The 14,968-nt window shown below is 37.2% G+C and overlaps 1 protein-coding gene across 9 annotated transcripts in view; it reads right to left on the reverse strand.

The window, feature by feature from the left end:
• Positions 1-14,968, reverse strand: part of Nol4 (nucleolar protein 4) — a 321,213-nt gene that overhangs the window by 45,414 nt on the left and 260,831 nt on the right. For all 9 annotated transcript variants that reach the window (XM_037196983.1, XM_028887719.1, XM_037196981.1 and 6 more), the window contains one exon: positions 13,021-13,134. In XM_037196983.1, the coding sequence (XP_037052878.1) occupies positions 13,021-13,134 (114 nt within the window). The remainder of the gene's footprint in view (positions 1-13,020; positions 13,135-14,968) is intronic.

Here is a 14,968-nt window from a genome sequence, read left to right on the forward strand (position 1 = left end):
TTTTTTTTTTTTGAAACCTGTAATATACCACTTCATTCTTTAAATGATTTGTAAAAAGAGATTCTTCTTCTGAGAACACATGTTCGCAGCCTCTGAGCTGAAGCACCTTTGTGTGCATGCCCACATAGACTCACAGGACACCTTGACACTCCTACCTTCTCACTGTTTTCTAAGGGCTTAAATCAGGCTACCATACTCTTCTGCTTTCTCAGATACCCGAGATGAAGACAGATTTTCTGTCCTCTTTTCTACAGTACCCTGTTCAAAATAATAACTAGCCAAAAGAAAGACATTATTAACCAAAAAATGTTTTGTTTTACGTCTGTCTACTTGAATTACTTGAGGATTTTCTTTTCTGAAACATTTAGGAAGCGTTTGCTCACATTGAGATATTTTATGACTTAGGTTTAATGTTTAGTTTAGTTGTAGCTCTCTTTCATCTTTGACTTTCTGGTATCTATCAGAACTATAGTATATAGTAAATGACACTTGGATTTTTATAAAGGAATTAGAGAACACAAAAGTTAGAGACACAGAAGTGTGACAGGCACTTCATGCCACACATATCATATGATTGATTGTAGCTGCTAGCATGCCCCACTACATTTTCTTAAATAAAAGAGCCCAGAAATTTTATAATAGGAACAGAAAATCACTCAGGAACTGGTTGATCTTAAGGAGAAATCTGACTTGATGCACCACTTCTGGCTTTACTTCCTGATGAAGGTGCCAGTGATGATGATAGAAAGCCTCTTTCCAGAGAATCCTAACACACTGAGTAGTGGTTTCCATATGTCTCATTCCTGGAGTATGAGTGAGGATTAATGCAGGTGCCATGGAGAAGTGTAGGAGTCACTGCCTTGTCCAATTCAAGTCATTTTTTTCCTCAAAATTATTGCTGACAAAGTAAAGGACATGAGAGGACCATAAAGATGAGCTTCCTGAGACTGGAAACTTCAGAAACTTATAATGCAGTAGTCAAAAAGGCTGCTGTATGAAGACCACCAGTCTTCCTACACCATTATGAGAGAGAAGTCATCCACCGAGGCAGAGCACCAACTGAAATAGACATCTGCTTGAGAACATGCTTCAGAGAATAGCTTGTTCATCTGCAGTGCCTAAGCCTACCACCGATGCTCTAATGGTACACAGTAGGACTAGTAACTGTGAGCTAAAAGGACATAGAAAGACCGACAGTGAAAAAGAATTCTTAACGAGGGCTACTCTTACTCTCCTTCAAAGCCCCAGCAATGTTCACTCAAGTCTCAGATTAAGACTGACAGCCTATACACTGTGCATCCCCTGAGGCTACCCGTCTCATTGTATCTACTTCATATGTGGTGTCAAGAATCACAAAGTCTCCTTCTTTGAAAAATATTATCCAATTTTCTGAGCTTTGAAATCCTCTAACTTCATAACAGATGTGTGACTCTAGTGCAGTTTTCCCAATATATGTAATATTGGTCCTTCTCAGTTACTAATGGCTTGTAAAGTATATAAATTAAGGGGAAAGGATGGGACAATGAATGAACAAATTATAAGATAAAAATGAATTTATTTGCCACAAACCAAATATATAAGATTCATCATTTCTCTGCTAAGCCTAAAAATAGCTGTTTTAAAATAACTTTAACAAAGTGCCTCATTCATGGAGAAATCAGTCAATTGTGTGTTTTTCTGCCTTTGACACAGAAAGCATATCAATATATTATTCTGAGTTTCTGTGTCTGAATTTAAGCCACCTATTCATCCTGTAGAGTGCTATCTACCATCTTACAATTGAGAGCATCATAAGCTAAAGATAAGCCTAAAAATAAAAATACAATCTTCTATTTAAATATGTGAGAATTTTCCATGAGGCTAGGAAATGAACCAGTAAACTAGGCAAGTGATAGAGAAATAAAATAATCAGAAAGTGGGGATTGTGAACAGCTTCCGAAATTCAGAAAGTTCACACAAAATAAGCAAGTTGCTGAGCTTCTCATTGTCCTACCCATTCAAAAGATAATCAATTTGATCTGTGTGCCTTACACTATTGTTGACAGACAGACAGAACAATATGGCTACATTACCATTTAGATACACATAGACTGGTGTGTGTAGGAAAAAAAATGAGTGAAATTATTTATTTAAATTAAATTTAAATAAATTCAATTAGTTATATAAGAAAAATGAGTGAAATGATACACTTCAAACGGAAATAAATTCACTTTCATTTTTTATGATAAAAATTATCTGATTAATTTAATAAAACTAACAACTGCTTTTTGCTATAAAATATCTCTAAGGTAGAATATTAATTTCACATGTAGCTATATGGACATAAATTATTAGAAATATTCTGAATCAGCTGAGCTAGGCTGTGGTAATAAAAATGGCATTTCAATATTGCTTGTGTTTATTGTAGAAACATTAACAATAAACATGATTTATATGATTATTTCGTTGTAATTGAACTTTTATAATTATTTTAGGCATATATTCCAAATTGTTATATATATATATATATATATACATATATATATATATATATATATAGAGAGAGAGAGAGAGAGAGAGAGAGAGAGAGATGACCTAGAAAAACACATCATGTGAGGCAACTCCACACTGTGGGAGGAACTCAGCTTCCCTAGACCTGTACGGACAGGCACTCCCTTACACACCTGCTTCTGAAACCCTCTGGACATGGGAAGTCATCTTCTTTACTGCTCCCCTTTGGCAGGCACTCAGGGTATGCATTATTTCACAGAGCACACCAGAATCCTGCCAATCTACTTGGCATCCAGCTCCATGTCCTACCATTCCTTATCAAAAGCACCAAGCTGAAGCCATGGAAGCAGCTTGGTTGATGAAGTGATGCCTGCCATGCAGGCATGTAGACCTGACTTTGACCCCTTGCATCAACATGAAAAGCCAAGTGTGGTGGCACATACCTGCAGTCCCAGTGCTGGAGAGGCAGAGGCAGGTGGATCCCAGGGGATGGCGAGCCAGCCGGTCCAGCCAATTGGTGAGCTCCAGGTTCAGTGAGAGACCCTGTCTCAAAAAATATGATGGACAGCAGTTGAGGAAGACACACTACATTAAGCCCTTATCTCCACACACATGTATGTTTATTGTACACATCTAACATAAATGAACACACACATACACACATCCCAAGCTCCCTTTATGGAGAATATTGTTTTCAGATATTAAAGGACATCTATCTGTTTGGAAATGCTCCTCATGTCAAGAATATGTCTGGAAGATTTCCTGCCTGTCAACATCTTCCTTTCTCAAGGTCTAGCTGAAACAGTTTCTCCTCTTGAGTCCCTCCCAAGTGCCCAGAAAGACTTTATAGGACTCTCGACCTTGGTAGCTCACCACAATCCATCCACACAGTATACCATCTGTGCTTTGCTGACTTTTAATAGAATGAGAGCTTATTGATAAAAATGATGCCTTAGTTGGATTCAATGTGAGAGTTACAATGACTGCTTAATAATTTTCCAGAATTAAAAATCCTCTATTATAAAACATCGAGCCAGGCCAGGAGCTCCTCGGGAAAACTTTTCCCTCCTTTCTACATTGGCTACACTTGTCTATCACACATTAATGCATATTGGCCAAAAAAAATCATTTTAGGATGGATATAGAAGTAATTTTCATCAACCATTCTTTGTTGAGATAATTTAATATTTATGAAAATTGTAGTTCAACAGAAAATTAAAAAAAAAAAAACCTGTCAGAAAAAAGTTATCATTTGTGAACACAAATGGGAATTCATTTGTATTTGAAGACCAGCCATTATCAAGCTAATGCTGACAGGACAGGAGCAATGCAGTTAGTTTTCTCACAAAATACTAATAGTTGTGGTCAAATATTTCTATCTGCACTCAACTCTCATGAAATGTGAATAGTGAACTCAATTTTTAAAACATAAATGGCAAATATGTATTGTTGCCTCTGTGTGATTTTTATATTCCATAAAATGCTTTCATTGCACAGATAACATTGTTTTATCTTAGTTGAGTGGATCAGGAGGTAGGCTATTAAGTGGCGATTTCCTCCAAGATTCAAACATTCCAATCTTCAGGGAAACTTCGTAAGACAGGAAGCAAAGAATTCTCAATAGCTTCAGGATGTCCCTCAAACTGACCAGATTCTCCAGGCTCCTCCTTCCCTAAGATGTATGAGCTTTAAAGACTGCTCAGAGTCTCTCCTGGAAGAAGAGAGCAGCAGAATTGTCTCGAAGAACAAGGACTGCCTGGAAGGGGCTCGGGCCATTTGAGGCACCTGGAAAAGACAGTGTATGATCTGTTGAGCAGCCTGCAAGGGTTCAGCTTTCACGAGCTGTCACCTACCCTGGTGGGCCCTGGTGATGCAGCTGTTTTTGAGTCATTTCTGCTCCTGTAAGCAACTGCAATAAAACTCATTGGTTCACCAAATTGGGCTTTGGTGATATCACACTTTGGTCTGTCATTGGTTCCTGGTCTGGGGTGAAGAGACATTTGTTCTCATCTCCCCAGGAAAGTCTGTCTATCATACAACACAGGAAGACGAGGGAAGTGGGAAGTAAGAGTAGGCTGTTAGCATTGTGTACTTGTGTAAAATTGTCAAAGAAATTTGACTAATAATAGGCGTATAATGGGGTATAAAGAGACAGCTCAGTGGTTAAGAGCACTTCCTGCTACTTTACTGGACCTGTGTTAAGTTCCCAGCACCCATATGGCAGCTTAGGACTGTCTGTAACTCAGTTTCAGGGGATCCAGCAACCTCTTCTGGGCTTTGTGGTATCAAGCATACAATATACATATCATACATGCAGGCAAACACTCATACATAAACTAAAACATATAATTACACCTTATATATTTATGGGCTGTAAAGTAGTGGCACATGCCTTTAATCCCAGCATGGAGGAGGCAGAGGAAAGTAGGTCTATGAATTTGAGGTCAGCTTGCTCTACAAAGTGACTTTCAGGACCACCAGGGCTACACAGAGAAAACCTGCCTCAAAAACTATACACACACACACACACACACACACACACACACACACACACACACACACGTTATTATATATACATATGTGTGTACATATATAAAGAAATATACACACACACACACACACACACACACACACATATATATATATATATATATATATATAATAATTTCCATAGATTAATTCTTTAAAAATATGCATGTGACCATTTCCCAATTCTGGCACAGGAATGAGGATTTTGCCACCACAAGTCTTTGGATTGGTTTTCTAATTTGCCCAGCACATTTTACTTATAAATTTAAGCCTATAATGTCAGATCCAATTGTTAGTGACTTTTCTTATATGAAAAACCCCTGCATTCCTATGGGAATAGAGGGTTCGAGGCCATGTGATTATACAGATGTTTCAGCACAAACCTATCAATGCAAGGAAGAGCAACACTCCTACAGCCCCCACTTGGTATGGATCCAGTCTATGCACATGTGAAAGAAACTCATGGACAGATTCATTTCAGAAGACTTTTGGGATTGACATTCCCTTGCTATTCTTTCTGCAGAGGTTGGACTTTATGGTGTCCTGTTGTGTGAAGCAGGTGGCTGAAGGACAGGAGACCTCCCAATTAGAAAAGATCATCAGTGTATACTGGGTGACACTTAAAATAGTCACATTATGAATAATGGCTATAAAGGGACCTGAGCAAAAGTAAAACTGGAATTAACATTCATGCCTGACTGAGCTTCTTGACTGAGGTCTAACAGATATGGCCCCTGATACTGAATGACCTCAGCCTTATCAACACAGGAACAACAGCAAAAGAAGAACAAGAAACAAGAAAACTAAAGAACTTTCATTATATAAATATATATATATATATATATATATATATATATATATATACACACACATATATATATATATATCATATAAATGTCTTCCTTGCAAGTTCTATAAAAATTAGAGAGAAAAGCACAGAAGAAAAATTCACATGAACAAAGCTGACTGACAACTAGAGGGTTTGGAGACTCGAGTTCAGTCTCCTCAAAATGGGAATGACAGAGAGGGTGGGATTCATGAGACCTGAAGATTTATGACTTAGTCCTGCATTCAAGCCCTATGCGATTCCTCCCCCAGCAATGGGGACAGTGTCCCAAATCTTGGGGACAGGGTAGAGTATGTGCTATTGGCATTGACAGAGGTAAGGGTGGGTTTGCTAAAGCCTGACCCACTCTGTGCAGATTGTGTGACTGTCTTTATTCCCACATGGTTTTCACAGTCCAGCCAAAGATCCATGTGTGTAGCCAGAGAGCGTATTTTGAATGCTTGGAGGCAAAAACTTAAAGTGACTGTTAGGAATAATCAGAGGTTTTAGTGTCTACATTCACATGTGTGTTATCTTAGGCTTGTCACCCTGTGTAAATCTAGAGACTAGGGTATTGTTTCACTTGGAATGTTACAATCTTTTGAAAATGTGTGAAAATGTGTGAAACTGACCCATCATGGACTTGGCACTTGGGCAGGACCAGAGGACAGTTTAGCCTCTAATTCTCATGAATGTGACATAGAGGTGCAAGCACCTGCTGATTTCCTCACCTCTTCTAGTGCCCCAGTGTCCCCACAGCTACACATTAAGATACTCTTTTATTACTATTACTATGCTACTTTATTACTCTCCTTTAAGACATTGTTAATATGAACATTGGAGGACACTATTCTGTAATTGTGATCATAGTTAATTTATATTAAATTTAATTTTTATATCAGGTTTTAAAGGGAGATATTACAAGGATACAGATCTTCTGTTTATTGAGACTCTTAGGAGCCTTGGGGATTCTTTCCCTTTATAATGCTGCTACTTGGAAATTGTCTTAGAAATAATAGGCAAGATGTCCTTTTACATGAAGATTGTATTAGAATAAGTAGAATCTGGCCCTAGTAATCTATGGAAAGGAAGTAATAGGAAGCTTTCCAATAATCTCAGAAGATTCATAGTGACAGAGAAGATCCTCAGAGAACAGATGGAATGGGAGCCATAGTGTAACTCTTTTAACATTTACAAATTTTTATCTAAGAAATTGTAAGAGAGGGGAGTAAATGGGAGAAGAGGAGGGAGGGGAAACTGTGATCAGGATGTAAAATAAATGAAAATTTTTAATTAATAATTTATAAGAAGCAAGTATGCTATAAAAGCAGGGAATGAAATGTTCAGTAAACATTTCTTTATTAATTTCTCAAATTATAAAATCCATGCTTTATGACTAAAAATACCTTAAAACCTTTAAGTCAGTATGATCATCAAATGCAAGATGACTGTCTTAAAGAGGAGTGTCTTCTCGAGCAAGCCTGTGACTCTGGAAAATTTTTTCAATGGCTCAAAACATTGGTTTATCCAGTTTAATAAAATACGACAATTTCCTTGGCCATATGTCTAAGATGTCGCCAATAAGTCCATACCTTTTCATGTGTCTACTATTAATATTCATATTAATGAGGACATCAATGCCTAGCAACACATACTCTACCACACAAAGCCAAAAATATCATGAAATATAAAATGAAGAACATTTTATGATTACTGTCAATGGGGTTTGTTTTCCTTAGGTAGTATATTTCATCCTATAGATAGAAGAGCAATGTTGAAACATATTAAAAGATTTGAAGATACAGATCTTTCTCCAAAATATTGTCCTTAAGAAAGGAAAATGCTACGAGTGTAATAGAGACTGAGGATGCCTAAGAACAGTGACCAGGAGATACGCACTAGCAGACTAAGAAAACAGGCATCAAGTCAAATCTCAGTTACTAGGACAGTTTGTAATTAAATCAAAGATTATACTGAAAATATAGCTTTACATTCAGTGTATGGTCAAGCTTATTGTCTTAAGGAAATCAAACTGCAGAAATGTTGAAGAGGCTTTCTATCGCAAAACCTGGTCCACAGGGCTAGGGACTCAGTAGGTAAAATAATTCCCTGGAAGCATGAGGACCTGATTTCCAGATCCCAGAGCATACATGTCTGCACTTCCAGCACTCCTAAATTAGGATGGAGGCAGAGACAAGAAAATCTCCTAAATCCCGTGGGCACCTCACCTGGTTTACACAAAGGTGGATAGCAAAGAGACATTGTCTCCAGCAAGGGAGAAGGTGAGGTTGTCCTCTGATCTCTATACATATGCCGCAATACAGACATAAATGCACATATATACTCATAGACACACCATGCATACACACAGGGATGGGGATTTTAAGAAGATGAAATTGTCTCAGTCTGCATTTTTGGTATGTATCCAAATGTATCCAAGACAAAATAAAATGTATTAAGATTCTCTCCACATACATGGCTACAATTCCAGTGTTTGCACCAATAATGACATGTCGTCTAACAACAGGTCCACTCTCTAGTGTGCCAGAAGACCAAGGGAAAAAGCATGAAGAAATGCAGACTTCAGTAAATGCATCACCGTTAAATTAAAAACTACAATAGCAAGGAACTATGGTCTTTTTCGATATTTCTAAGTCTTGATCCGATAAATTCATGCAGAATTTCTGCCAATATTTTTTTAGCTTAGTAAAAAAGTCAGTGTTTAGCATTTTATTATTCTCTTCCCTTCCCTTTTATTAGACCAAAGTAACCAACCAACATGCCAACCCCTCCCACTGGGTTATTGATTAGAATCAAAGGTGTTACATCAGAGTCAAGCATCGATTTTTCCAACTTTCTCAGTAACTGTGCAAGGGGATGTCCCCCAACATCCACTGCTTTATCCTTCAAGAACAGGAGTTTCTAGAATGCTGCTGGGGAAACCACCAACCATTTGACTTTAGGTGAACTCTCCTTTAGAACTACCAATTAATGTAATTAGAAGAATGGAAGCTATAAATCAAGAAAGCCATTATTTCCAAACTCTTAATCTTAATCATCGATCAAGCATGTGGATAAAATGTGTGACACTCCTCAAAAAAAAAAAAAAAAAAAAAAAAAACCTCACAAAAAGTTGACGTGGGTGAGAAATAAACAACCAGTGGGGGGGCCGGGGTCACTCTCCCCCTTTCTCCTCCAGGATGTCTTTTTAAACGCACTGTGACCTAGATAACATTCAAGTGTTTTTCTGATAGTACTTGCCTACAACCCAACCTATCACTGAACAACTGGGGCCAGCCTGGGCTACAGAGCAAGACTTTGTTTCAAAGAAAAAAGAAAGCGAAAACAAACAAACAAAACCAGAAGAAAAACTCAAAGCGATAACGAAGAAAAAAAAAAAAAGAGCTAGACAGACACAGGAACTTTCATTCAAACTTACACTGTCAGAGACAAGCAAACTCTGGCCTTCCTCTTTTTTTTTTTTTTTTTTTTTTTTTTGAGTACACACCCAAACTGAGGGAGAATTTCTCTTTTATCCTAAACAAATTCCAGATTTTCATGCACAGGAACAGAAACCCTGCATGTATCCTGATGTGTGTGGTGATTCACTTCAGTTCTGTGAACTCGGATGTCTGATGAAGCTCTCATCTTCAACCTTGCCACTGGCTGGCTTCAGGCCTGTGCTGCATAGATTTGTATGAAATGGACTTTTGGAATAAAGAATTTAACACATCCATAACACCTTTTATGTTCATAGCTCAAACAGCTCCATAAAAATCCAGTTAACTCATCAAACATCATAAACTATGAAGGACATACATAATTAGAACTCACTATGTGGCCAGCCAGTGGCAATGAAGGGTCAGGGCGAGGCTTAACACAAAAACAGAGTTTGACCTTTCAGTTTCTGAAATGTTATGTCTTTACTTCAGCCAAGGGCTGATGGAAAACTTCTAAAACATGGGTAAATTCTAAGAATTGTGAGTTTGGTTATGGGTACACACAGAAAGCACAATTTCAATGCCAAGAGCCCAAATAACTAGGCATAGGTTTGGATCCAATATCAAAGCAACATTATCAATGTCAAGTTGGAAGGAGAATGATGTGTAGAAGTCTTCATGTGTTATCTCAGATGATATCTACAGAACTTGTAGTAAGAATAAATAGTTTAGAATTTTTTTAAATGCTAATTATGTATGCTGTACTAGCATTCAGGGTGCATAATCAGGCCTTGGCCTTTTCTTGGGCTACATAGCTAATGAGAAGACACTACACTTTACATGACTTCAAATGTGCTTCCAGAGAGCTTAAGCATATAGGTGGCTGTTTTCATGCAGTTTCAACTTACGTTTATGAGAACATGACTACCAGTTTGGTAGGGTTGTGGTACTTGTAAAGTGTCTAACTGATTTAGAAAAAGATAATAAAATACAATCGATTCATTTAATTTCATGTGGATATGAAGAGGGCTATCAGAAGGCAACCTTGGATATTGTTTCCTAGTGCTAACTACTTTTATTTTCTACTGAGGCAGAGTCCCTCACTGGTATGTAACTCCCCAGATAGGCTAGTCTGTCTGCCCAGAGAGCACCAGGGACCTGCCTATCTCACCCCTCCAGCTTTGTAGCTACTAGTCCATGCCACTCTGCCCAATGTTTTTGCTGTTGCTTTGTTTTGTTTTGTTTGTAGGTTATAGGGATTGAAATGAGTTACTAATGCTTGTAAGGCCAGTGCTTACTGTCTGAGCCATGTTCTCAACCCATAGGATATGATTAAAACATTGGTTTCTTTCTTTCTTTCTTCTTTCTTTTTCTTTCTTTCTCTCTCTCTCTCTTTCTTTCTTTTTCTTTCTTCTTTCTTTCTTTCTTTCTTTCTTTCTTTCTTTCTTTCTTTCTTTCTTTCTTTCTTTCTTTCTTTCTTTCTTCTTCTTCTTCTTCTTCTTCTTCTTCTTCTTCTTCTTCTTCTTCTTCTTCTTCTTCTTCTTCTTCTTTTTTTTGGTTTTTTTGAGACAGGGTTTCTCTGTGTAGTTTCAGTGCCTATCCTGGATCTTGCTCTGAAGACCAGGCTAGTTTCTTACTTATCACCCTGAGCCTTCCAAACCCATTTAGGGCTCAGCAAGAATGATCCTACATATACCCATTTCAAAGCAGTCAGCTTTTCATGATACAACCACCATGTTTTAGCAAATTCAAGGGAAGAGTCAAGGGACCACTGGTACCCAACTATCCCAGTATAAGGAACAATAACAGGCAATCTCATTCCGAAATATTGCTGATAGTTTTTCTTTAATTGATGGTTGCTCTAAAAAACAAATACTAGCCTGATTTAAAGGCCTTCAATAATGACAGCACAAATATATTATTAAAGAGTAAATAACTATCGAAGTAAGTGTGGTATTTCTACTGCTCAAGATAATCAAGCATATGGTACATATATACTTAACAATATATGAAAAATAAAATATACTCTTCTTTCATACATAAAGACTTACCAAACCACCACAATAACTTTATGAGTTAAATATATGTCTTTATCTATTTTATAGCTTGAACACACACCAGTATATAACCTGACAAGATGGATACTGTAGAGTGATCTTATAGATAATAATACAACATGAATTTGTCACTTTTCATCAAATATGTGTGTTACTGATACTGTGCAAATTCTAGAGTCAGTAGGTGGTGCATGTGGATGTACATCAAGCAGGACAGTCCTTTCCCTTCTAGAACTTTAATATTTCAGATATTAGAATTAAGACCTTCTCTCAAATGGACTTAGTCCAACTATTGATGCTTATTTCTAGTTTTACTGCTACTGAGGTAATGGCAAAGGACCCAGAGAGGAGAACATTCTAGGTGGACCTTGTTGCTGCTTGCTTTGTTCCCAGAAAAATGCTTAGTATGTAGCATGCACTCTCATTTTTAAGGTGCTTATATAACTCTGAAAATTAGTACTGTTAACAATTATTATTTCTCAGGAGGAAACTGGAGCACACAGGTCTGACCTAGCTTGCTGAAGGCTGTCCAATCTGTTACGGTAGACATGAGAATAAAAATGGGGTATAGTTATTCTACAACTGCACAAGCTCACCATGATGCCAGATGGCAATGCATATAGTACTGTGTCCCACCTTATGATAAATTTCACCATTATAATGATGATAAATCATCTAAACAGAAGACATGGACACCAATAAAGCCCAAATTGTTTTATCCAACAATGATACTGTATCTTGTTTAACTTTGCAATACTTAGGACTATAAGTACATAATATTTAATAATAATCAATTCATAAAATAATGTCCTTCTGAAATATTTAAAAGATATTCTGATCTTGAAATATAAATCTTCTTTTGCTTGCTTGAGGAAAATAATATTGAACTAACAATTTACCCTGCAATCACCTCAGCTGCCGTAAGTAGGATGCACCCACTTTATTTATAAAATTAAAAAGAAACAGAATAAAGCAAGCCTTTGTTGGTAGCATATAATGTAACACACTGCAATTTAGAACTTTCACCATGGATAATTAAGAGAGGAAGACCGAGACGGGAGGGAAGTTGACTGGGAAGATAAGAAGGAAGGACAGGAAAACACAGAAGAACTAAAAGACCCACCAAGGGAAGCAGCAGTGAACAGTGCACCCAATGTGCATACACACGTTCCACTGCACAGCCAAAGCATCCAGACCATAGCTCTCAGACGTTCCCTACCAAGAGTAAGGTCAGGACGTGAATAGCCATTAGATTAGGTCCCCACTTCAGACTTTCTAATCTTTCAGGGATATCCGTACTTTGATTGCCCTCAGCATAATCTATTGCCATTGGTGCCACCCCCACCACTAATCAGTCTAGAAATATATGCCAGTACAGACCTGACAGCACTAAAGAAAGGTTCATTTTCATTACAAATGAACACGTTTGAGTCACGATCATAAACGTCAAGATAAATTTGAATAATATGATAATCAGTAAGTCAGAACCTCTTAGTTAGCCATTAAATGGATGCAGGAAGTTCAATTCAGTCTTGCTATTGTCACCCCCAGACTTTTTTGTTTGGTATTCATGGATCACCAGAGCACAGCGTTTTTCAACTCCAAGTTTCTAAGAACAGAAGTCTGTCTGTGTGTCAGATCCATTCATGAGTCCGCACTCCTCCACACTCCTCAGTACCTGGGGTTTATCCAGACGCATCCTCTTGGCAGCATTTCTACTCTCGCTTTCACAGGCTGAAGCCAAGATACTCTCTGCAACTGCTGAAGTAAGGTGGGAAGGAATAGGTCGAGACTAAAAAAAAAAGAGAGAGAAAGAATATGAAAAATTATTAACAGTATCATTAACAGACCACATGTCAGAAGAGCTCAGAAGGCCATCAACATGGGCAGGAGAATCTATTTCAATAGAGGAAATGGAAATTGTAAAGATGAAAAATGAAAGCTAGTTAGAGGTTAGAGCTACAGCTGCTACACAGAGCTATCATTCATTCCTGTGTCTCAGTTGTCACGAGTACTTATTTAGGGTCATTATGTTGGAGTATGAACAAGCAATGGCAAAACTGCTGACCATAGTTCGCAAATAAAACATGCCCTTTAATTATTTTATGAACATGACAATGCACACACAAACCAGAACAAAAACAAACAGGGCTGTCACAAAACAAAACAAACTAACAAAAATTAACCAACACCACACCATGCCAAAAAATCTCAATTTTAAAAAAATATGTGTGTGTGTGTGTGTGTGTGTGTGTGTGTGTGTGCAGCATGTGCATGAAGGCCATAGAATCACCTCAGATGCTGGTCTTCATCCTCCACCTTGATTGAGAAGGTCTGTTTTATCGCTGTGTTTGCCAGGCTAGCTGGTCCAGGAGTTTCCATGGTATCTCCTGTCTATGCCTCCCATCTTGTTATCAGAACAATGTAATTATGAATGTTTGTTCCCATGCCCATATACCAAACAATCATAATGTGAATAGTGCAAATGCTTATTGAGGTTTAATTTGATGAAGAATACATATGGTTAAAGTACCTGGAATATTTCTTACCTTGGTTAAACACAAGATAACTGAACCAGCCACACAATAATTTCTGTATACCCAGGGGTTTGTTTTACGTGAGATTATTTGCCTGTGTGTTTAAATCCACGTTTTCTTTTATTTATTAAATATGAATATGAGTTTATATTAATAATTTAATAGGCACATGTTGGAAAATATATCTTCTACATAAGCTACATAGAAATTAATTAATCTTCTAACTGAGCTAATTATAAAATATGGGCAACTCTCCAGATCATTTACTATAATCACTGAAAAGTTTTTCATTCTTTTTGCACATAATTACATGTGAAACTATCTAACTGAAAGATGAAATACTTAATGATATAGCACATTTTTAATTAAGATAAGCAAAAGATAGATTTAAAAAAATACATGAAAATTTAATCACAGAGATAATAACAAAATATGGGGAAATTGAAAAATATATGTATCCTGGATGCCTAGCATGTACTTTAACATACCACTTCAGGGATTTCAAAGCCTCACCACAAAGTATGTGTTGTTATTTATTTATTTTTGAATTAGAAATATCATTGTGTATGTCTAAGCACAAGTGTGTGAGTGCCAGGAAATACATGGAAATCAGCAGACAACTTCCAGAAGCAGATTCTCTCATCCACTGTGGATTCAGGGCTTTGAACTCACATCACTGGACTTGTGCATAAGTTCTTTACCTAGGGATGATGTTGCCAGCCTTGCATAGATATTATTTATTAGAAGTCTCTCATGTGATTCAGGATGTGATTCAGGCCTTTTTTTTTTTTTTTCTCTCCTAGCAACCTTGAATATGCCTTTGTTGTATGTGTCTCATTTTACTGACTTTGTTATATAAAATGTGCTTTAGGAAATTGAAATACAAAGCTGTGGACTGAATTTAGCTACTCTAGAGTACCATTTCAGACAAAAGCTTTGTATTTCAATTTCCTAAAGCACATTTTCAAATGAGGCAAACCCAGAGGAAAAGTTTGTCTCAAAACTTGTATAGCTTCATTTCACTGTCTACTTCAAGTATGGAAAACACACTCTAGCACAGCATCAAATATGTGTTGAACCATAAAATCA

This window comes from Peromyscus leucopus, chromosome 19 (genome assembly GCF_004664715.2).
Source record: "Peromyscus leucopus breed LL Stock chromosome 19, UCI_PerLeu_2.1, whole genome shotgun sequence".
Lineage (NCBI taxonomy): Eukaryota > Metazoa > Chordata > Mammalia > Rodentia > Cricetidae > Peromyscus > Peromyscus leucopus.